The 24,693-nt window shown below is 44.7% G+C and overlaps 1 protein-coding gene across 1 annotated transcript; it reads right to left on the bottom strand.

Moving 5' to 3' along the window:
- Nucleotides 1-1,624: 1,624 nt before the first annotated feature.
- On the bottom strand, nt 1,625-24,693 carry LOC135481267 (asparagine synthetase domain-containing protein 1-like). The gene is given in 18 exon segments (XM_064761116.1): nt 1,625-2,098; nt 2,535-2,625; nt 3,493-3,576; nt 4,655-4,722; nt 10,085-10,226; nt 10,923-10,957; nt 11,554-11,656; nt 15,612-15,661; nt 16,836-17,046; nt 19,086-19,187; nt 20,013-20,261; nt 20,297-20,533; nt 20,536-20,750; nt 22,075-22,194; nt 23,078-23,097; nt 23,100-23,198; nt 23,684-23,880; nt 24,609-24,693. Coding segments are annotated over 17 exon segments (2,205 nt in total). The 5' UTR covers nt 23,871-23,880; nt 24,609-24,693; the 3' UTR covers nt 1,625-1,906.

Below are 24,693 nucleotides of genomic sequence, written 5' to 3'. Positions count from 1 at the left end.
CCAGTAACCTGCGGATGGTCATGGGTTTCCCCCCAGAGCTGTGCCAGCTTTCCTCCCAACATAATGCTGGCCGCCATCATATAAATGAAATATTCTTGACAGTCTCTATTAAAGCTTTGTCATTATTTGCCCTTTTTGGCAAGAAGAGGATTATTTGAGAGTAGCCATTTCTTTCACTGTGAGTGTTCACACAGCTTGTGTAGGCTCAGTTTGTGTAGGCTCAGTTTGTGTAGGCTCATCCGGCCAAAGTCTCATGATTATTTTGAGAGTAGCCATTTCTTTCACTGTGAGTGTTCACACAGCTTGTGTAGGCTCAGTTTGTGTGGCTCAACTGGCCAAAGTCTCATGATTATTTTGAGAGTAGCCATTTCTTTCACTGTGAGTGTTCACACAGCTTGTGTAGGCTCAGTTTGTGTGGCTCAACTGGCCAAAGTCTCATGATTATTTTGAGAGTAGCCATTTCTTTCACTGTGAGTGTTCACACAGCTTGTGTAGGCTCAGTTTGTGTGGCTCAACTGGCCAAAGTCTCCTGATTATTTTGAGAGTAGCCATTTCTTTCACTGTGAGTGTTCACACAGCTTGTGTAGGCTCAGTTTGTGTGGCTCAACTGGCCAAAGTCTCACGATTATTTTGAGAGTAGCCATTTCTTTCATTGTGAGTGTTCACACAGCTTGTGTAGGCTCAGTTTGTCTAGGCTCATCCGGCCAAAGTCTCACGATTATTTTGAGAGTAGCCATTTCTTTCACTGTGAGTGTTCACACAGCTTGTGTAGGCTCAGTTTGTGTGGCTCAACTGACCAAAGTCTCACGATTATTTTGAGAGTAGCCATTTCTTTCACTGTGAGTGTTCACACAGCTTGTGTAGGCTCAGTTTGTGTGGCTCAACTGGCCAAAGTCTCACGATTATTTTGAGAGTAGCCATTTCTTTCACTGTGAGTGTTCACACAGCTTGTGTAGGCTCACTTTGTGTGGCTCAACTGGCCAAAGTCTCACGATTATTTTGAGAGTAGCCATTTCTTTCACTGTGAGTGTTCACACAGCTTGTGTAGGCTCAGTTTGTGTGGCTCAACTGGCCAAAGTCTCACGATTATTTTGAGAGTAGCCATTTCTTTCACTGTGAGTGTTCACACAGCTTGTGTAGGCTCACTTTGTGTGGCTCAACTGACCAAAGTCTCACGATTATTTTGAGAGTAGCCATTTCTTTCACTGTGAGTGTTCACACAGCTTGTGTAGGCTCAGCTTGTGTAGGCTCATCTGGCCAAAGTCTCACGATTATTTTGAGAGTAGCCATTTCTTTCACTGTGAGTGTTCACACAGCTTGTGTAGGCTCAGCTTGTGTAGGCTCAACTGGCCAAAGTCTAGAGTTGATCAGCCCAAATCTATTCCTGACCCAACATTCAATTGGGCAACATGAGGTAAATCAGCTCTGCTTGAATGATGCAAGCAATTTGAGAGTACAGCATCATTTGTGGCTACACCTCTGCCAGGGTTAACGCCTTTATTAGACATAAAGGTGAAGCAACTGAACGGTTGTGCCCAACTGATCTTTTATTACTTGTAGCAGACAAACTGATACCCTTCACATGAACTGAATTTAGGAAACTATATGAATGCTTTTGGTCCTTTATAAACCCTTCTTTAATACACAACCACTTTGAAACTACAGTGGCCCTTTACTGGAAGGCAAAATACACTGATACAGTAAATACTGTTTATAAAAAGATTTTATTTCATTAATGCTTGCTACAATTACTAAACTACAAATTTATTGATCCATTGACAAAATGTAAAAGCATTCATCGGCATGTGGGTTAATTTGACAAGTCTTACCAATGTGCGCAAACCCATAACTGGCAGTTGTCCTCAATTTGTATCACAGCTGTGTGTAAAAGAAAAGTTCTTCTGCCCTATGAGCTTGTTGCCTGCAAGCGTGGACAGAAATCAGAGGCGTGTTCTTTGTGGTTCTCAGACTTTGCAATGCGCGACCCAAACTGAATGGCCCGTTTTGGCGCCACGGCGGTGAGAGGCAAGCCAAGCTTCACCGCACACAACCGCAGCAGTAATTTCTCCCCCACCCCTCGGGGAAGCCTCAGGTCTGCCTGTAAACCAAGCACACGGAGAAGACAGCTCAGATGTCTTACTTTAAGTGATAATGGTTATTATCTTCTAACATTTCACCCCCTAAAAATATGTTTTTGGAGGCAAATATGATCAAATTGCTTTTAGTGCTGAAACTTACATTTTTCTCTGGGGGATGTCACCAGACCTTTCTAACATCAACAGACCTCTCAGAATCAGGCAACACAGGTAAGTTTTAGGTCGTTTATTCTGTTCAGTCCTCTTGGCTTCATCCCTTACTGTGTTACTTGTCCCCTGACAGTAATATGTACAATATATTGAGTCCTTACTATACCTTACTGTGTTACATGTACTTGTGCTAGGACAATAATATGCGCATTTTAGCGGCAAGAATTATCTAAAATGTCATTTACCAAAGTTACGTTGTTGTCAATCTTGTTAAAGGCCCAAATTTACCTTGAGGTGCACTGGTATTTGATTCAGAAATGACACAACATTTTCATCCAGAAAAGGAAGTCTAGATTCTCGTCCATGATCTGTGATTATTCTGAAAATGTTACATTGATGAAAATCAAATATCTCGCAGCGAGAAAGTTAGCAATGCAGTAGGATTTATGATCATTAAGATTCTTTATGTCTTTCAATGTCTTCCCCGAACAAAATAAAAGATTCTTGTTGCATTTTTTCAAGTTTGTATGTCACAGCTCAAATGTTTTACGCTTGTCTCATAAATATAACATGCTGTGGTCACTGAAGGGATCAATCCTTAGTGGGTGCACATGTACTCAGCCTATATGTATGCTGGCTCACTGTAGGATGGCTACTTCCGCTGTGTAGTAAATGGTGAAGCCTTGATAGACATGATAGTGACACCATTACCTTGACACAATTCCAAATCATTCATTATAATACAGGGATAAAGATTCTAGCACAGCATCCTGTTTCTGGACTGTATATATGGATTCTAGCACAGCATCCTGTTTCTGGACGGTATATATGGATTCTAGCACAGCATCCTGTTTCTGGACTGTATATATGGATTCTAGCACAGCATCCTGTCTCTGGACAGTACTTATGGATTCTAGCACATAATCCTATTACTGGGCAGTACATATGGATTCTTGCACAGCATCCTGTTTCTGGACACTATATATGGATTCTAGCACAGCATCCTGTTTCTGGACTGTATATCTGGATTCTAGCACAGCATCCTGTTTCTGGACTGTATATATGGATTCTAGCACAGCATCCTGTTTCTGGACTGTATATATGGATTCTAGCACAGCATCCTGTTTCTGGACTGTACTTATGGATTCTAGCACATAATCCTATTACCGGACTGTATATATGGATTCTAGCACAGCATCCTGTTTCTGGATGTTTCTAACTCAGCATTCTCTGAGTGCCAACTCACCTGTCATCTCGTCCTAAATTCCGTGTAGAGATTCGGTCTACCTCCATCTGGAGTTCACCCACCAGACCCTCCCAACCACTCTCCCTGAAAAATAAAGCCATATGCTCTGTACATGTGTATTTAGGCATACGGATGTCGCTCCAGTTGTGCCCATGCCCTGGTGACATGACAGCAGCCAACAGTGATGCTATGTATGACCACTATATTGATTATTGAATAATTGCTGAATTATGAACAGATAAGACAGATGGGTAGCTTCATCAAGCACGTATTAGGGGAAAAAACTGTTGAATTCAATATTGTCCAGCCAAAAAAACCCAAAACAGCTCAGCGTAAAGTTTCATCCACCTCCTAGCATAATGTTTGCCCAAACCTTCAAACAAGGACGCATGGATCTCCTCCTTGGTTGAAGTAAGCCAAGTCCACGTCATAGCATAATGTTTGCCCCGGCCTTCAAACAAGGACGCATGGATCTCATCCTTGGTTGAAGTAAGCCAAGTCCACTCCATAACATAATGTTTGCCCCGGCCTTCAAACAAGGACGCATGGATCTCATCCTTGGTTGAAGTAAGCCAAGTCCACTCCATAACAAAATGTTTGCCCAACCTTCAAACAAGGACGTATGGATCTCATCCTTGGTTGAAGTAAGCCAAGTCCACTCCATAACATAATGTTTGCCCCAACCTTCAAACAAGGACGCATGGATCTAATCCTTGGTTGAAGTAAGCCAAGTCCACTTCATAGTTCATTTTCACAGATTCTTTTATTCACGTTTCTTTCACAAATTTAGCCCCCTTTCCTTTCATGAGGCATATAAGAAATCCTGCTAAAGACACATTGCATACAATCATATAAAAATGTTAAGTCTGGTGATAAAATACTTGGGGAATTAAAATCCGCTGATAGAATCTGCACCTTGGACATGTTGCATTGTCTATTCGCGAACATCTGCTCATAAGCTGGAAGATGCTCATCAAGGGAATGTATTTAACGTATTTTTAACAAGCATGTTAGAATGTTTCCTCTGAACAGGGCCATTTTCCTCTGATGATGGCAGATTTTAAGGCGCAAAATTTGATTACTTAACATTCAAGCTTTTATCACCTATTCTTACTGGTGCCTAGCATGTGAAGTAACTGATTGTTTTAGTTTCCGAGCTTACTGGAATTTGGTCCTGTGTCTGGAGTAGCCTGCCAGTTGTTCATCTGCCCCCATTCCCACCAGTACTACCTACAACCATACAACCATTGTATCCATGACAACAGAATATGAACACATTTAATTCAAAACTTGCCTGACATTGACAAGCAAATCGATCACCTTCTGCACCTCCAACCAGTTTTGTATATAAACAGCAGCATATGACAGGATCAGTTGGACACTGTGAATGTGTACCTTTGCATTGTGTTTATTTATTATTATCGAAGAAACCAATACTGACAGGAAACTGGCATCCTCAATGGTGGAATCTAAATGTAGCCAGAGGTAAAAAACTTCACAATCAACACAAAGACACCACTCAGGATTACAGCTATGGTATAAGACATGGGCATGGCACATCAACCACTCTGCAGTGTGACCTTGTACTGACCTTCGCCTCATGTGGATAGCATGACCTTGCACTGACCTTGGTCTCACTGCTATGTGCATACAAAGACTTGTGTACAACATGCCCTTGAACTGACCTTGACTTCACTGCTGAAAGCATGTATTTATTTATTTATTTATTTGATTGGTGTTTTACGCCGTACTCAAGAATATTTTACTTATATGATGGCGGCCAGCATTATGGCTGAACGCATGTGAAGGCCTGTGTTGATAGTACACGTATGACCTTGAAGTGACCTTGGCCTCGCTACTACAAGCATGTAAGGGCTCACATGGGCAGAGTGATCTTGAACTGACCATGGCCTCGCTGCTACGAGCATGTAAGGGCTCACATGGGCAGAGTGATCTTGAACTGACCGTGGTCTCGCTGCTACAAGCATGTAAGGGCTCGCATGGGCAGAGTGATCTTGAACTGACCATGGCCTCGCTGCTACAAGCATGTAAGGGCTCACATGGGCAGAGTGATCTTGAACTGACCATGGCCTCGCTGCTACAAGCATGTAAGGGCTCGCATGGGCAGAGTGATCTTGAACTGACCATGGCCTCACTGCTACAAGCATGTAAGGGCTCACATGGGCAGAGTGATCTTGAACTGACCATGGCCTCACTGCTACAAGCATGTAAGAGCTCGCATGGGCAGAGTGATCTTGAACTGACCATGGCCTCACTGTTACAAGCATGTAAGGGCTCACATGGGCAGAGTGATCTTGAACTGACCATGGCCTCACTGCTACAAGCATGTAAGGGCTCACGTGGGCAGAGTGATCTTGAACTGACCATGGCCTCACTGCTACAAGCATGTAAGGCCTCACATGGGCAGCGTGATCTTGAACTGACCATGGCCTCACTGCTACAAGCATGTAAGGCCTCACATGGGCAGAGTGATCTTGAACTGACCATGGCCTCACTGCTACAAGCATGTAAGGACTCACGTGGGCAGCGTGATCTTGAACTGACCATGGCCTCACTGCTACAAGCATGTAAGGGTTCACGTGGGCAGCGTGATCTTGAACTGACCATGGCCTCACTGCTACAAGCATGTAAGGACTCACGTGGGCAGCGTGATCTTGAACTGACCATGGCCTCACTGCTACAAGCATGTAAGGACTCACATGGGCAGAGTGATCTTGAACTGACCATGGCCTCATTGCTACAAGCATGTAAGGACTCACATGGGCAGAGTGATCTTGAACTGACCTTGGTCTCGCTGCTACAAGCATGTAAGGGCTCACATGGGCAGCGTGATCTTGAACTGACCATGGCCTCACTGCTACAAGCATGTAAGGACTCACATGGGCAGAGTGATCTTGAACTGACCATGGCCTCACTGCTACAAGCATGTAAGGGCTCACGTGGCCAGTGTGATCTTGAACTGACCATGGCCTCACTGCTACAAGCATGTAAGGACTCACATGGGTAGCGTGATCTTGAACTGACCATGGCCTCACTGCTACAAGCATGTAAGGGCTCACGTGGCCAGTGTGATCTTGAACTGACCATGGCCTCACTGCTACAAGCATGTAAGGACTCACATGGGTAGCGTGATCTTGAACTGACCATGGCCTCACTGCTACAAGCATGTAAGGGCTCACATGGGTAGCGTGATCTTGAACTGACCATGGCCTCACTGCTACAAGCATGTAAGGGCTCACGTGGCCAGTGTGATCTTGAACTGACCATGGCCTCACTGCTACAAGCATGTAAGGGCTCACATGGGCAGAGTGATCTTGAACTGACCATGGCCTCATTGCTACAAGCATGTAAGGACTCACATGGGTAGCGTGATCTTGAACTGACCATGGCCTCACTGCTACAAGCATGTAAGGGCTCACGTGGCCAGTGTGATCTTGAACTGACCATGGCCTCACTGCTACAAGCATGTAAGGACTCACATGGGTAGCGTGATCTTGAACTGACCATGGCCTCACTGCTACAAGCATGTAAGGACTCACATGGGTAGCGTGATCTTGAACTGACCATGGCCTCGCTGCTACGAGCATGTAAGGGCTCACATGGGCAGAGTGATCTTGAACTGACCGTGGTCTCGCTGCTACAAGCATGTAAGGGCTCGCATGGGCAGAGTGATCTTGAACTGACCATGGTCTCGCTGCTACAAGCATGTAAGGGCTCACATGGGCAGAGTGATCTTGAACTGACCATGGCCTCGCTGCTACAAGCATGTAAGGGCTCGCATGGGCAGAGTGATCTTGAACTGACCATGGCCTCACTGCTACAAGCATGTAAGGGCTCACATGGGCAGAGTGATCTTGAACTGACCATGGCCTCACTGCTACAAGCATGTAAGAGCTCGCATGGGCAGAGTGATCTTGAACTGACCATGGCCTCACTGTTACAAGCATGTAAGGGCTCACATGGGCAGAGTGATCTTGAACTGACCATGGCCTCACTGCTACAAGCATGTAAGGGCTCACGTGGGCAGAGTGATCTTGAACTGACCATGGCCTCACTGCTACAAGCATGTAAGGCCTCACGTGGGCAGCGTGATCTTGAACTGACCATGGCCTCACTGCTACAAGCATGTAAGGCCTCACATGGGCAGAGTGATCTTGAACTGACCATGGCCTCACTGCTACAAGCATGTAAGGACTCACGTGGGCAGCGTGATCTTGAACTGACCATGGCCTCACTGCTACAAGCATGTAAGGGTTCACGTGGGCAGCGTGATCTTGAACTGACCATGGCCTCACTGCTACAAGCATGTAAGGACTCACGTGGGCAGCGTGATCTTGAACTGACCATGGCCTCACTGCTACAAGCATGTAAGGACTCACATGGGCAGAGTGATCTTGAACTGACCATGGCCTCATTGCTACAAGCATGTAAGGACTCACATGGGCAGAGTGATCTTGAACTGACCTTGGTCTCGCTGCTACAAGCATGTAAGGGCTCACATGGGCAGCGTGATCTTGAACTGACCATGGCCTCACTGCTACAAGCATGTAAGGACTCACATGGGCAGAGTGATCTTGAACTGACCATGGCCTCACTGCTACAAGCATGTAAGGGCTCACGTGGCCAGTGTGATCTTGAACTGACCATGGCCTCACTGCTACAAGCATGTAAGGACTCACATGGGTAGCGTGATCTTGAACTGACCATGGCCTCACTGCTACAAGCATGTAAGGGCTCACGTGGCCAGTGTGATCTTGAACTGACCATGGCCTCACTGCTACAAGCATGTAAGGACTCACATGGGTAGCGTGATCTTGAACTGACCATGGCCTCACTGCTACAAGCATGTAAGGGCTCACATGGGTAGCGTGATCTTGAACTGACCATGGCCTCACTGCTACAAGCATGTAAGGGCTCACGTGGCCAGTGTGATCTTGAACTGACCATGGCCTCACTGCTACAAGCATGTAAGGGCTCACATGGGCAGAGTGATCTTGAACTGACCATGGCCTCATTGCTACAAGCATGTAAGGACTCACATGGGTAGCGTGATCTTGAACTGACCATGGCCTCACTGCTACAAGCATGTAAGGGCTCACGTGGCCAGTGTGATCTTGAACTGACCATGGCCTCACTGCTACAAGCATGTAAGGACTCACATGGGTAGCGTGATCTTGAACTGACCATGGCCTCACTGCTACAAGCATGTAAGGACTCACATGGGTAGCGTGATCTTGAACTGACCATGGCCTCACTGCTACAAGCATGTAAGGGCTCACGTGGCCAGTGTGATCTTGAACTGACCATGGCCTCACTGCTACAAGCATGTAAGGGCTCACGTGGCCAGTGTGATCTTGAACTGACCATGGCCTCACTGCTACAAGCATGTAAGGACTCACATGGGTAGCGTGATCTTGAACTGACCATGGCCTCACTGCTACAAGCATGTAAGGGCTCACGTGGCCAGTGTGATCTTGAACTGACCATGGCCTCACTGCTACAAGCATGTAAGGACTCACATGGGTAGCGTGATCTTGAACTGACCATGGCCTCACTGCTACAAGCATGTAAGGGCTCACATGGGTAGCGTGATCTTGAACTGACCATGGCCTCATTGCTACAAGCATGTAAGGACTCACATGGGCAGAGTGATCTTGAACTGACCTTGGTCTCGCTGCTACAAGCATGTAAGGGCTCACATGGGCAGCGTGATCTTGAACTGACCATGGCCTCACTGCTACAAGCATGTAAGGACTCACATGGGCAGAGTGATCTTGAACTGACCATGGCCTCACTGCTACAAGCATGTAAGGGCTCACGTGGCCAGTGTGATCTTGAACTGACCATGGCCTCACTGCTACAAGCATGTAAGGACTCACATGGGTAGCGTGATCTTGAACTGACCATGGCCTCACTGCTACAAGCATGTAAGGGCTCACGTGGCCAGTGTGATCTTGAACTGACCATGGCCTCATTGCTACAAGCATGTAAGGACTCACATGGGCAGAGTGATCTTGAACTGACCTTGGTCTCGCTGCTACAAGCATGTAAGGGCTCACATGGGCAGAGTGATCTTGAACTGACCATGGCCTCACTGCTACAAGCATGTAAGGACTCACATGGGTAGCGTGATCTTGAACTGACCATGGCCTCACTGCTACAAGCATGTAAGGGCTCACGTGGCCAGTGTGATCTTGAACTGACCATGGCCTCACTGCTACAAGCATGTAAGGACTCACATGGGTAGCGTGATCTTGAACTGACCATGGCCTCACTGCTACAAGCATGTAAGGACTCACATGGGTAGCGTGATCTTGAACTGACCATGGCCTCACTGCTACAAGCATGTAAGGGCTCACATGGGTAGCGTGATCTTGAACTGACCATGGCCTCACTGCTACAAGCATGTAAGGACTCACATGGGTAGCGTGATCTTGAACTGACCATGGCCTCACTGCTACAAGCATGTAAGGGCTCACATGGGTAGCGTGATCTTGAACTGACCTTGGTCTCACTGCTGTACATTGTGTGCATGTAAAGGTTTACGTGGGCAGTGTGACCTAGAACTGACCTTGGCCTCACTGCTGTATGCATGTGGAGTTGATGCTGTCCTCAGTAATCCAGTTCCCCTGGCAGCAAACCACACAGCACATCCTATACTGTCATCTAACACTGTACACAGAGGGTACAGCAGCTCTGATACACAGGCTTGTCTGCAAAAAGAGACCCAGCAAACTGTGTGGCTTCCATGGCAATAACTCTCTCTAGATCAGAAGGCAAGGCAGATTAATATTTTGAGAACGACTCTATTCAGCCATTTTTTAAACTTTATTTAAGGCTTTGAACTAGGGATTTTTCTTTCTTTCTTCAATTAAAAGTGGTTTCTGTCAGTGGTTCCGTAGCTATATACTTACACCAAACTTTGCATGGTGTCCCAAGATCTACAGAAGAGTTTGGCTTTTGTTGGGCTTTTGCTAAATTATTTGTCAATTTACTGGCACCTGATGTTCAATTTTCTACCAGTAAAGAGGTAGGTGATATTATATCAAGAAATGTCAGGTAAGATGCTGTAATTTTTTTTGACCTTTCTTTGACCCACGATTATGACACTCGTCAGTAATAAGAGTACTGTTAACTACAGCATAAAATATTAATTTACTGTGTAATTAAATAATTCAGTAGCAATTGTTACTTTCTGCGTTCATAAGATACATGAATAAACAAATCCAGTGCTTATCAGATTCTTCATTTTAAAAAAGCCTGGATCATCCCATCAAATGACATCTTAACATAGTAAATATTACAGTTATACGTACTTACGGCGTATTTCATTTTTAACCAGAGTAGTTTTGAATTATTACACATGAAACAATTATGAAGTATGATTAATACGACAGTAAATGCAATACCTGTATTTCCTCAATTCCTCAATGGTTATGTTAATCTGAAATAAAACACAGTCAATCCAACATGACATACAAGGTCCATCAAACATGAAATAAACATACAAGGATTTCCACCTTTATTTTTTGCATGTTATTTTTTATACCATAATCAAGATTCTGTTAAATGACTGGAGCTTGTGGGTGATGGTATGTTAGGGGGGGACCCCATCCCCCAAGCCCACCCTTGGGAAGGTGGAAATCAAACCTTCTGAAATGATCTCAATAGTCAAAGCTCTGCCATCCTCCAGCACAACTGCATCCAACAAGAGTCATTCAAACTCACATTAAACAGAATGTGAGTTTTTACAGGAAACAACCCACACAAAGAATACACAATTATACACAAAAACGGATGAAATTTTACATGTATATTGCCCATGCTGTATAAAAGCATGGGCAATACTATTGTCTGAATATTTATTTCACTTTGTCTCAAGTATGACAACATGGTGATGTTTATCTTTCAAAGTAAATTTCTTTCCCATGAAACAAAGAGTACCGTTTTGTGGATGAAAACATATGTAACAAGCTATAAAGGGAACATTATGAATAGGTTAAGAAAATCAGTCAACTGACAAAACAAGTAAGCTCCTACCTCAACAAAGTTCCACTGACGGCATGGGTTAAGCTCACGAAGCGCACTCAAACCTGTCTGTCTGTCTGGCACCAGAAATGGGTCAACGGGGGGACTGGTCATCCTGAAACAGAGCACATAACTTTTAACTTATTTGATGGTCAACATTGCTTTTACCATTCTTCATGTCACATTAAAGCAGTGTTTCAAAGTGATGACAACACAGCATTTTCAGTAATTCTAGACAAGTGAATTCAAATAAATTGCAATTAACATCACTGCATTTTTTTTACCTAATTCTGCTAATTCAAGCCATGGTGAAATTTGCTACTATTCATGTATTTACAGTTATAATAAACCCTGACTGAGGTAAACTAACATAAGGCCGTATTTCACCGGTTACATGTGACCATCTGCCATCTATCACACTATGGTGTTTGCTTTGGTTTTTCTCTCCATGCTCTACGTCTATCACACTGTGATATTTGCTCTGGTTTTTCTCTCCATGCTCTATGTCTATCACACTGTGATATTTGCTCTGGTTTTTCTCTCCATGCTCTACATCTATCACACTGCGGTATTTGCTCTGATTTTTCTCTCCATTCTCCACGGCTATCACACCGTGGTATTGACTCTGGTTTTTCTCTCCATGCTCTACGTCTATCACACTGTGATATTTGCTCTGGTTTTTCTCTCCATGCTCTACGCCTATCACACTGTGGTATTTGCTCTGTTTTTTCTCTCCATGCTCTACGTCTATCACACCGTGGTATTTGCTCTGACTTTTCTCTCCATTCTCCACGGCTATCACACCGTGGTATTGACTCTGGTTTTTCTCTCCATGCTCTACGTCTATCACACTGTGGTATTTGCTCTGGTTTTTCTCTCCATGCTCTACGCCTATCACACCGTGGTATTGACTCTGGTTTTTCTCTCCATGCTCTACGTCTATCACACTGTGATATTTGCTCTGGTTTTTCTCTCCATGCTCTACGCCTATCACACTGTGGTACTTGCTCTGTTTTTTCTCTCCATGCTCTACATCTATCACACTGCGGTATTTGCTCTGGTTTTTCTCTCCAAGCTCTATGTCTATCACACTGTGGTATTTGATCTGGTTTTTCTCTCCATGCTTTACGCCTATCACACTGTGGTATTTGCTCTGGTTTTTCTCTCCATGCTCTACGCCTATCACACTGTGGTATTTGCTCTGTTTTTTCTCTCCATGCTCTACGTCTATCACACCGTGGTATTGGCTCTGGTTTTTCTCGCCATGCTCTGCGTCTATCACACCGTGGTATTGGCTCTGGTTTTTCTCTCCATGCTCTACGTCTATCACACTGTGGTATTTGCTCTGATTTTTCTCTCCATGCTCTACGTCTATCACACTGTGGTATTGACTCTGGTTTTTCTCTCCATGCTCTACGGCTATCACACCGTGGTATAGGCTCTGGTTTTTCTCTCCATGCTCTACGTCTATCACACCGTGGTATTTGCTCTGACTTTTCTCTCCATGCTCTACATCTATCACACTGCGGTATTTGCTCTGGTTTTTCTCTCCAAGCTCTATGTCTATCACACTGTGGTATTTGATCTGGTTTTTCTCTCCATGCTTTACGCCTATCACACTGTGGTATTTGCTCTGGTTTTTCTCGCCATGCTCTGCGTCTATCACACCGTGGTATTGGCTCTGGTTTTTCTCTCCATGCTCTACGTCTATCACACTGTGATATTTGCTCTGGTTTTTCTCTCCATGCTCTACGTCTATCACACCGTGGTATTGGCTCTGGTTTTTCTCTCCATGCTCTACGTCTATCACACTGTGATATTTCCTCTGGTTTTTCTCTCCATGCTCTATGTCTATAACACTGTGATATTTGCTCTGGTTTTTCTCTCCATGCTCTGCGTCTATCACACCGTGGTATTGACTCTGGTTTTTCTCTCCATGCTCTACATCTATCACACTGTGGTATTTGCTCTGTTTTTTCTCTCCATGCTCTACGTCTATCACACCTTGGTATTTGCTCTGGTTTTTCTCTCCATGCTCTACGTCCATCACACTGTGATATTTGCTCTGGTTTTTCTCTCCATGCTCTACGCCTATCACACTGTGGTATTTGCTCTGGTTTTTCTCTCCATGCTCTACGCCTATCACACTGTGGTATTTGCTCTGGTTTTTCTCTCCATGCTCTACGGCTATCACACCGTGGTATAGGCTCTGGTTTTTCTCTCCATGCTCTACGTCTATCACACTGTGATATTTGCTCTGGTTTTTCTCTCCATGCTCTACGTCTATCACACTGTGGTATTGAATCTGGTTTTTCTCTCCATGCTCTACGGCTATCACACCGTGGTATTGGCTCTGGTTTTTCTCTCCATGCTCTACGTCTATCACACCGTGGTATTTGCTCTGACTTTTCCCTCCATGCTCTACGTCTATCACACTGTGGTATTGGCTCTGGTTTTTCTCTCTATGCTCTACGGCTATCACACAGTGGTATTTGCTCTGGTTTTTCTCTCCATGCTCTACGTCTATCACACCGTGGTATTTGCTCTGACTTTTCTCTCCATGCTCTACGTCTATCACACTGTGGTATTGACACTGGCTTTTCTCTCCATGCTCTACGTCTATCACACCGTGGTATTTGCTCTGACTTTTCTCTCCATGCTCTACGTCTATCACACCGTGGTATTGGCTCTGGTTTTTCTCTCCATGCTCTACGTCTATCACACTGTGGTATTTGCTCTGGTTTTTCTCTCCATGCTCTACGTCTATCACACTGTGATATTTGTTCTGTTTTTTCTCTCCAAGCTCTATGTCTATCACACTGTGGTATTTGATCTGGTTTTTCTCTCCATGCTCTACGTCTATCACACTGTGGTATTTGCTCTGTTTTTTCTCTCCATGCTCTGCGTCTATCACACCGTGGTATTGGCTCTGGTTTTTCTCTCCATGCTCTACGGCTATCACACCGTGATATTTGCTCTGGTTTTTCTCTCCATGCTCTACGTCTATCACACCGTGGTATTGGCTCTGGTTTTTCTCTCCATGCTCTATGTCTATAACACTGTGATATTTGCTCTGGTTTTTCTCTCCATGCTCTACGTCTATTACACCGTGGTATTGGCTCTGGTTTTTCTCTCCATGCTCTACGTCTATCACACCGTGGTATTGGCTCTGGTTTTTCTCTCCATGCTCTACGGCTATCACACCGTGGTATTTGCTCTGACTTTTCTCTCTATGCTCTACGTCTATCACACTGCAGTATTTGCTCTGGTTTTTCTCTCCAAGCTCTATGTCTATCACACTGTGGTATTTGATCTGGTTTTTCTCTCCATGCTCTACATCTATCACACTGTGGTACTTGCTCTGGTTTTTCTCCCCATGCTCTACATCCTTATTATATGCAAGCAGCAGGAATGTCTCAGTGTGAACATACATGTATTATGGTGTGGCTTCAGTGAATTGTGAATGCTTGTTAAAGACACCTGGCTTGATAACCTTTTAAGGAGACCTGACACACCAGCACATGGCCTTTCCCTCCATTTTGAAGAATACAGTATGTACATATGTAACACTAAAACTGACAGAACCATATATATATATATATATATATATATATATATATATATATATATATATATATGTGTGTATATGAGTAGTTTTCGCTTAAGCTCTACACATTACACATGTTCTTACCCACATTATACCCCTGAAGTCTTCTGGAATAACCCAAGCTTTCTCTACCTGCCCGGCCCTTTGTGCTTGTTGGTTTTCTCTGCATGTGGTTTGGATTTCTGTTCTTACCCACATTTTACCCCGTGGAGTCTCCTGGAATGATCCAAGCTTTCCCTACCTGCCCGGCCTTTTGTGCCTGCTGCTTTTCTCAGCACGTGGTTTGGATTTCTGTTCTTACCCACATTTTACCCCCTGGAGTCTCTACTGGAATGACCCAAGCTTTCCCTACCTGCCCGGTCCTTTGCACCTGCTGCTTTTCTCAGCTTGTGGTTTGGATTTCTGTTCTTACCCAAATTTTACCCCCTAGAGTCTCTACTGGAATAACCCAAGCTTTCCCTACCTGCCCGGCCCTTTGTGCCTGCTGGTTTTCTCAGCTTGTGGTTTGGATTTCTGTTCTTACACACATTATACCCCCTGGAGTCTCTGCCTGAATGACCCAAGCTTTCCCTACCTGCCCGGCCCTTTGTGCCTGCTGGTTTTCTCAGCTTGTGGTTTGGATTTCTGTTCTTACCCACATTTTATCCCCTGGAGTCTCCTGCAATGACCCAAGCTTTCTCTACCTGCCCGGCTCTTTGTGCCTGCTGGTTTTCTCATCATGTGGTTTGGATTTCTGTTTTTACCCACATTATACCCCCTGGAGTCTCTACTGAAATGACCCAAGCTTTCCCTACCTGCCCGGCCCTTTGTGCCTGCTGGTTTTCTCATCATCTGGTTTGGATTTCTGTTTTTACCCACATTATACCCCCTGGAGTCTCCTGGAATGACCCAAGCTTTCCCTACCTGCCCGGCCCTTTGTGCTTGCTGGTTTTCTCATCATGTGGTTTGGATTTCTGTTCTTACCCACATTATACCCCCTGGAGTCTCTACTGAAATGACCCAAGCTTTCCCTACCTGCCCGGCTCTTTGTGCTTGCTGGTTTTCCCAGCATGTGGTTTGGATTTCTGTTCTTACCCACATTATACCCCCTGGAGTCTCCTGGAATGACCCAAGCTTTCCCTACCTGCCCGGCCTTTTGTGCTTGCTGGGGCCTCCGTGGCTCAGCCGGTTAGCGCGCTAGCGCAGCGTAATGACCCAGGAGCCTCTCACCAATGCGGTCGCTGTGAGTTCAAGTCCAGCTTATGCTGGCTTCCTCTCCGGCCGTAAGTGGGAAGGTCTGTCAGCAACCTGCGGATGGTCGTGGGTTTCCCCCGGGCTGTGCCCGGTTTCCACCCACCATGATGCTGGCCGCCGTCGTATAAGTGAAATATTCTTGAGTACGGCGTAAAACACCAATCAAATAAATAAATAAATAAATTTTGTGCCTGCTGGTTTTCTCATCATGTGGTTTGGATTTCTGTTCTTACCCACATTATACCCCCAGGAGTCTCCTGGAAATGACCCAAGCTTTCCCTACCTGCCTGGCCTTTTGTGCTTGCTGGTTTTCCCAGCATGTGGTTTGGATTTCTGTTCTTACCCACGTTATATCCCCTGGAGTCTCTACTGGAATGACCCAAGCTTTCCCTACCTGCCCGGCCTTCTGTGCCTGCTGGTTTTCTCATCATGTGGTTTGGATTTCTGTTCTTACCCACATTATACCCCCTGGAGTCTCCTGGAAATGACCCAAGCTTTCCCTACCTGCCTGGCCTTTTGTGCTTGCTGGTTTTCCCAGCATGTGGTTTGGATTTCTGTTCTTACCCACATTATATCCCCTGGAGTCTCTACTGGAATGACCCAAGCTTTCCCTACCTGCCCGGCCTTCTGTGCCTGCTGGTTTTCTCATCATGTGGTTTGGATTTCTGTTTTTACCCACATTTTATCCCCTGGAGTCTCCTGGAATGACCCAAGCTTTCTCTACCTGCCCGGCTCCTTGTCCTTGCTGGTTTTCTCAGCATGTGGTTTGGATTTCTGTTCTTACCCACATTTTATCCCCTGGAGTCTCTACTGAAATGACCCAAGCTTTCCCTACCTGCCCGGCCCTTTGTGCTTGCTGATTTTCAAAGCATGTGGTTTGGATTTCTGTTTTTACCCACATTATACCCCCTGGAGTCTCCTGGAATGACCCAAGCTTTCCCTACCTGCCCGGCCCTTTGTGCTTGCTGGTTTTCTCATCATGTGGTTTGGATTTCTGTTCTTACACACATAATACCCCCTGGAGTCTCTACTGAAATGACCCAAGCTTTCCCTACCTGCCCGGCCCTTTGTGCTTGCTGGTTTTCCCAGCATGTGGTTTGGATTTCTGTTCTTACCCACATTTTATCCCCTGGAGTCTCTACTGGAATGACCCAAGCTTTCCCTACCTGCCCGGCCCTTTGTGCTTGCTGGTTTTCCCAGCATGTGGTTTGGATTTCTGTTCTTACCCACATTATATCCCCTGGAGTCTCTACTGGAATGACCCAAGCTTTCTCTACCTGCCCGGCCCTTTGTGCTTGCTGGTTTTCTCAGCTTGTGGTTTGGATTTCTGTTTTTACCCACATTTTATCCCCTGGAGTCTCCTGGAATGACCCAAGCTTTCTCTACCTGCCCGGCTCCTTGTGCTTGCTGGTTTTCCCAGCATGTGGTTTGGATTTTTGTTCTTACCCACATTATACCCCCTGGAGTCTCCTGGAATGACCCAAGCTTTCTCTACCTGCCCGGCTCCTTGTGCTTGCTGGTTTTCTCAGCATGTGGTTTGGATTTCTGTTTTTACCCACATTTTATCCCCTGGAGTCTCCTGGAATGACCCAAGCTTTCTCTACCTTCCCGGCTCCTTGTGCTTGCTGGTTTTCTCAGCATGTGGTTTGGATTTCTGTTCTTACCCACATTTTATCCCCTGGAATCTCTACTGGAATAACCCAAGCTTTCCCTACCTGCCCGGCCCTTTGTGCCTGCTGGTTTTCTCATCATCTGGTTTGGATTTCTGTTTTTACCCACATTATACCTCCTGGAGTCTCCTGGAATGACCCAAGCTTTCCCTACCTGCCCGGCCCTTTGTGCTTGCTGGTTTTCTCATCATGTGGTTTGGATTTCTGTTCTTACCCACATTATACCCCCTGGAGTCTCTACTGAAATGACCCAAGCTTTCCCTACCTGCCCGGCTCTTTGTGCTTGCTGGTTTTCCCAGCATGTGGTTTGGATTTCTGTTCTTACCCACATTATACCCCCTGGAGTCTCCTGGAATGACCCAAGCTTTCCCTACCTGCCCGGCCTTTTGTGCTTGCTGGTTTTTTCATCATGTGGTTTGGATTTCTGTTCTTACCCACATTATACCCCCTGGAGTCTCTACTGAAATGACCCAAGCTTTCCCTACCTGCCCGGCCCTTTGTGCTTGCTGGTTTTCCCAGCATGTGGTTTGGATTTCTGTTCTTACCCACATTATACCCCCTGGAGTCTCTACTGGAATGACCCAAGCTTTCCCTACCTGCCCGGCCCTTTGTGCCTGCTGGTTTTCCCAGCATGTGGTTTAGATTTCTGTTCTTACCCACATTATATCCCCTGGTGTCTCTACTGGAATGACCCAAGCTTTCCCTACCTGCCCGGCCCTTTGTGCTTGCTGGTTTTCTCATCATGTGGTTTGGATTTCTGTTCTTACCCACATTATACCCCTGGAGTCTCCTGGAATGACCCAAGCTTTCCCTACCTGCCCGGCCCTTTGTGCTTGCTGGTTTTCTCAGCTTGTGGTTTGGGTTTCTGTTTTTACCCACATTTTACCCCCTAGAGTCTCTACTGGAATTACCCAAGCTTTCCCTACCTGCCCGGCCCTTTGTGCTTGCTGGTTTTCTCAGCATGTGGTTTGGATTTCTGTTCTTACCCACATTATACCCCTGGAGTCTACTGGAATGACCCAAGCTTTCCCTACCTGCCCGGCCCTTTGTGCTTGCTGGTTTTCTCAACATGTGGTTTGGATTTCTGTTCAAAAGCAACATTCAACAGGTCAATCGGTTCATCTTCTGGCAAACATCTGAAACAAGGAAATTATAACTCAAACTACCACTAACTAGATGTCTAGATGAGCGAGTGAGTGATTGAGGTTGAACGTCGTCATATGGCGGCGACTTTCAGAAGAGAGAGTGAGTGATTGAGGTTGAATGTCGTCATATGGCGGCGTGTTTCAGAAAAGAGAGTGAGTGATTGAGGTTGAATGTCGTCATATGGCGGCAAGTTTCAGAAGAGCGAGTGAGTGATTGAGGTTGAACGTCGTCATATGGCGGCGGACTTTCAGAAGAGCGAGTGAGTGACTGAGGTTGAAACGTCGCCATATGGCGGCAACTTTTAGAAGAGCGAGTGAGTGATTGAGGTTGAACGTCGTCATATGGCGGCGACTTTCAGACGAGAGAGTGAGTGATTAAGTGAGGTTTAACGTCTTTTAGAAGACAATGAAGGATGATACTGCCGATTGTGTACGTATTGTTTTTGCTTTACATGGGCTTCCTGTAATGGGTTTATTTTGTTACAAAATGCAACTTTTGCCACTCCATAAGAGAACAACAACCTTGTTACTGCTAGACCCACTGAACTTGTTGTGTGGTTCAGACTGAAAAGAAGAAATAACTTCATGGACTCATACGTCACTATTAACAACAAAAGGTGTTGAATTTGTCATATTTTAAAGTAAATATGCAGATGTAGTTTTTGTCATGTCAGTTTCTCATTAAAGCCAACATCTGTGATAGTTTCTAATGAATGAAAATCTGAATTTGCCAAATAATGTGCCAAGCTACAAGAGTTGAAATGTCTGTTTTCATGCCATTTATACCAGAAAACTTAAAGTGAAAAATAACCTTACCTATCAGCCAAGGCAGCGATCACAGTTGAGTCAAGACCTCCAGAAAACAAAATGGCTACACTGCTTTTTCGGGGTTCACAAATTTGAGTCATTTTTGATGAGTTTAGGTCTACTGCTTGACTATGATTGTCTTCAAAGTTTGCCTTACGTTCTGCATTCTTCAAATCCTCACAGAGACTAGGTACCTGTTGTTCCAGCTGGATTTGAACCTCTCCACTACAAACCATTAGCAAACGCATCACTTTGTACTTGTTCTCTAGACTGACAGGAACACAAATCAGCACCACTCTCTTGGTTCATTCTGCTCGGGACCGCCGGTTTTACTTATACAGCTGACTCGAACCTGGACAGCTTTTTTAAGAACATCTATTAGTTGTGACGAAAGTTTTTCCAGTGTATCGTCTTTTGTCAGCAATGACTGCAGGAAGTCAACCGGTTCAAGTTTTCCCAAAGATCTATCTGTGGGTGCCTCTATGTCCTTGTTGACCTTGGGAATGTGGGAATGTATCTCAAAGTCACCATGTCACAATGAAGAGAAGATTCAGTCAAAGCAGGTAAACATTCCCTTAATCTTTCTTTCCAGCAGCTCTTTTCTTCTTCAGCTATGGGATGTATTCTTGCTAAGCCACTTGGTTTCCATGGAAACAATGTCATTTGCATAAAGCAACATGTATCTCCAGCTTTCTTGTCACTCAATCTCAGTGAAAATATACCAACCGCAGGAACTTCCTCAAATTTCTACAAATAATCCCAAAACTCGACTGCCACATTAGGTTGTTTACATCATCATGGAAACTCCAACAGATTTATGCACACAAGTTAATCATTCAGACAACACATCTTGCAGACACCTAATGTATACCAAAATGGGGGTCTCTGTAAGTAGAAGATCACCATTCAGAATGCTGCCTCACTGCAATGCCATGCCATGGACATCACAGAATACTGCACACAACCAACAAGTACTTATCTCAGCAAAGTGATTGTTTGCTTGCCTGGTTGGTTTCGATATTTCTGTAATGACCTCCTGGTAAAAGGCTAATCCCAGTGAAGGCACTTATTCTTCTGTATTACTGAAATACCATGTCATACACAAGACATCACCGACACCACACAATCAACAGGCCCCATCAACTCACACTATGCTGACACCACACAATCACGAGGCCCCATCCAGTCACAGTACACTGATACCACACAATCACAAGGCCCCCATCCAGTCACAGTACACTGACACCACACAATGGCATGAGGCCCCATCCAGTCACAGTACACTGACACCACACAATGGCATGAGGCCCCCATCCAGTCACAGTACACTGACACCACACAATGGCATGAGGCTCCATCCAGTCACAAAACAATGACACCACACAATGGCATGAGGCCCATCCAGTCACAGTACACTGACACCACACAATGGCATGAGGCCCCATCCAGTCACAGTACACTGACACCACACAATGGCATGAGGCTCCATCCAGTCACAAAACAATGACACCACACAATGGCATGAGGCCCCATCCAGTCACAGTACAATGACACCACACAATGGCATGAGGCTCCATCCAGTCACAGTACACGGACACCACACAATGGCATGAGGCTCCATCCAGTCACAAAACAATGACACCACACAATGGCATGAGGCTCCATCCAGTCACAAAACAATGACACCACACAATGGCATGAGGCCCCATCCAGTCACTGTGCACTGACACCGCACAACTTGGGAACCTACACTGTCACAATACACTGACACTACACAATCACATGAGGCCCATATTCTCACTGCGCACTGACATGAGGCCCCATACAGTCACAGTAAACTATTCCTATTCTGAAGTTTAGAATATGACAACACTTGGGACTGAACCTGAGACATCATGCTTTCTACAGCAATGAGCTTGAAGCCGGAAATACCAGTCAGCCAGGTGAATGTGGCCACACCTTTGCCAGATTATCATAGGGCTTTACCCACTCCACTAATGCCACACAAGCTTACAGGTACCTAAAATACCAAACACATCCATATTTATTCTCTACTTATCTACCTACTTACCATATGGTGTACTTTGACAGATGAGAGCATAAACACATCTTCAGAACAGATAGGAAGATGCCAGAGTAAACTTCTTCGACCCAAAGTGTCTCTCCCAAACCAAAGAGTATTTGTAGAATCCTTAAAAAAAGAAGGACATTTACTTGTTATATACCATTTTAATACACTTCCAAAGTCATTTCCTGGCCAACTCACAGCAAAGATTTATGATTTGGGCTCTAAGACTCTAGAACTACTGTTGTCGATAGGAAAATTTTAACAACAAAAGGACAGAAAGAGCACTCATCACAGTTGTCGATGGGAACATTTTAAGAACAGAAGGACAGAGAGAGCACTCATCACAGTTGTCGATGGGAACATTTTAACAACAGAAGGACAGAAAGAGCACTCATCTCAGTTGTCCATGGGAACATTTTAACAACAGAAGTACAGAAAGAGCACTCATCACAGTTGTCCATGGGAACATTTTAACAACAGAAGTACAGAAAGAGCACTCATCAAAGTTGTCGATGGGAACATTTTAACAACAGAAGGACAGAAAGAGCACTCATCACAGTTGTCAATGGGAACATTTTAACAACAGAAGTACAGAAAGAGCACTCGTCACAGTTCAATCAGCTTCACCTAAATGTTTTCATTTTTAAATTTTTGAGAAGTGAAACCAAATTACCAAACTGACACTGAAACTTTCTAAAGGTAGGGCCTCCGTGGCTCAGTCGGTTAAAGCGCTAGCGCAGCGTAATGACCCAGGAGTCTCTCACCAATGCGGTCGCTGTGAGTTCAAGTCCAGCTCATGCTGGCGGCCGTACGTGAGAAGGTCTGCCAGCAACCTGCGGATGGTCGTGGGTTTCCCCCGGGGTCGTGCCCGGTTTCCACCCACCATAATGCTGGCCGCCGTCGTATAAGTGAAATATTCTTGAGTACGGCGTAAAACACAAATCAAAAAAAAAAAAAAAAATCTAAAAGGTATAAAATAGCTGAGTGAAGACTTTATCTTCCTTACCTGCCAATATATGAATGAGAAGGCCCTTGTATCATCACCATCACCTGCAGTATCTCTGCCGTGGATGTACACTGTGACAGTGTCCTCAGCAAAACCCTAGTGTCATTACAATCTTCTCCTACTGCTCAATAGACAATCACAGAGGACATGAAGAAGACAGAGAGAGCTGTAGGATCAGTTTTCATCAATTCCTGCAGAACTAATTTTACCTGTGACTGTACTTTGAGTTTAACCCACAGGAACGCATCATTTTACATGTACGTTCACTGATTCACTCAAACACTCAGAATCAGAATAGATAAGCAAGTCACTACATTCTGATTAGATAAGTAAAGTAGAAATACATTCTGATGATGTCAATATATCAACATTACCTTGCCACCGACAAGAGAAGCTGATAATGCAATCACTCAGTGTTTGGTGTTATCTTGTCCTAACAGGATAAATCAGTCAGGAGAAAATGATTTGCAGAATGAATACAAACAGAGACTACTACATCTGCTTAGGAATGTGTTTGTGACATGTACAATTTGAGATCATTAGTATCTTCAGAAAAAAAGAACCATATTTATACGAAACACATCACAAATGAAGTTACCTTCAGGCCCCCAAATATTTCCCCATTCCACAGTAAGGTGTTCCTGCTCCCTGGGAGAGTTAGGGGCTGGGAGGTGAGGGGCCCTCTCAGACCTAACACTGACCCACACATCACCAGGGTCTGCCCATCAGGGGCAGGTAACTCCACCCTCCTCCGACAGTCCCGGGCCTCTATTGTACAAGCGAGACTGTTCATGAAAGTAATCCTTAAAAACAAGATACACACATATCAATCTATCCACCCTTAGTTTAATGCACCAATCAATTCTGCAAAGGAAACACCTCATTTGTGTGTCTTAACTATACTTTCCTTTAGTCACAATTTCATGTTTATTTATGTCACTTACATATATGTATAACACCAAACACAAGATGGCGTTCATCACCTAAATAGCATCAACACATTTTCATAAAATCTGTGTGGTAATTTAAGACGTGTTGCTGAAGTTACAGATTCCTTGCTTTGATTGTGACATCTGATTAGCCAATTATACTACAAAACAACAGCAGCAGATCAAGGAAGGTACCAGTATCAGGTATGGTTTTTGTCAGGGTATTTTGTGGCCGAACTTAAAACACATATTATTCTTTTGATCATATCAGCCTGTATGAAACACATTTTAGTTAAAACTGAAATCATCAGTTGATCGACAGGTATGACATACATGGCTCAATTATATGTAATAAACACGTATGCTATGACAATCTTGGATGTGTCTGCATTGATTGTTAGTGGAATAATCTCTACCTACCTATCTGCAAAGTAGAGGATAACTCTGTTGGCTTAGGGACAGTGTGCTACATGTACTTTTAGAGTTCTTTATATTTAATTATTAACAAGTTTAATCTTAACAGGGTGATATTGATGAAGAGAAGCGCACTGAGATGTTTAATTACAACACGCACCAAATGCAACAGGTACATTTAAACTTACCTTGTTAGTTATAATGGGACAATTCTCATCTCCTAGTACACAACATATACCACACATGGTTCGCACCCTGCTTCACCTAATGCTT

Source organism: Liolophura sinensis, unplaced genomic scaffold (assembly GCF_032854445.1).
Source record: "Liolophura sinensis isolate JHLJ2023 unplaced genomic scaffold, CUHK_Ljap_v2 scaffold_14, whole genome shotgun sequence".
NCBI classification, from domain to species: Eukaryota; Metazoa; Mollusca; class Polyplacophora; order Chitonida; family Chitonidae; genus Liolophura; species Liolophura sinensis.
The sequence above is the reverse complement of the archived record's forward strand: the minus strand, read 5'-3'. Positions and strand labels throughout refer to the sequence as shown.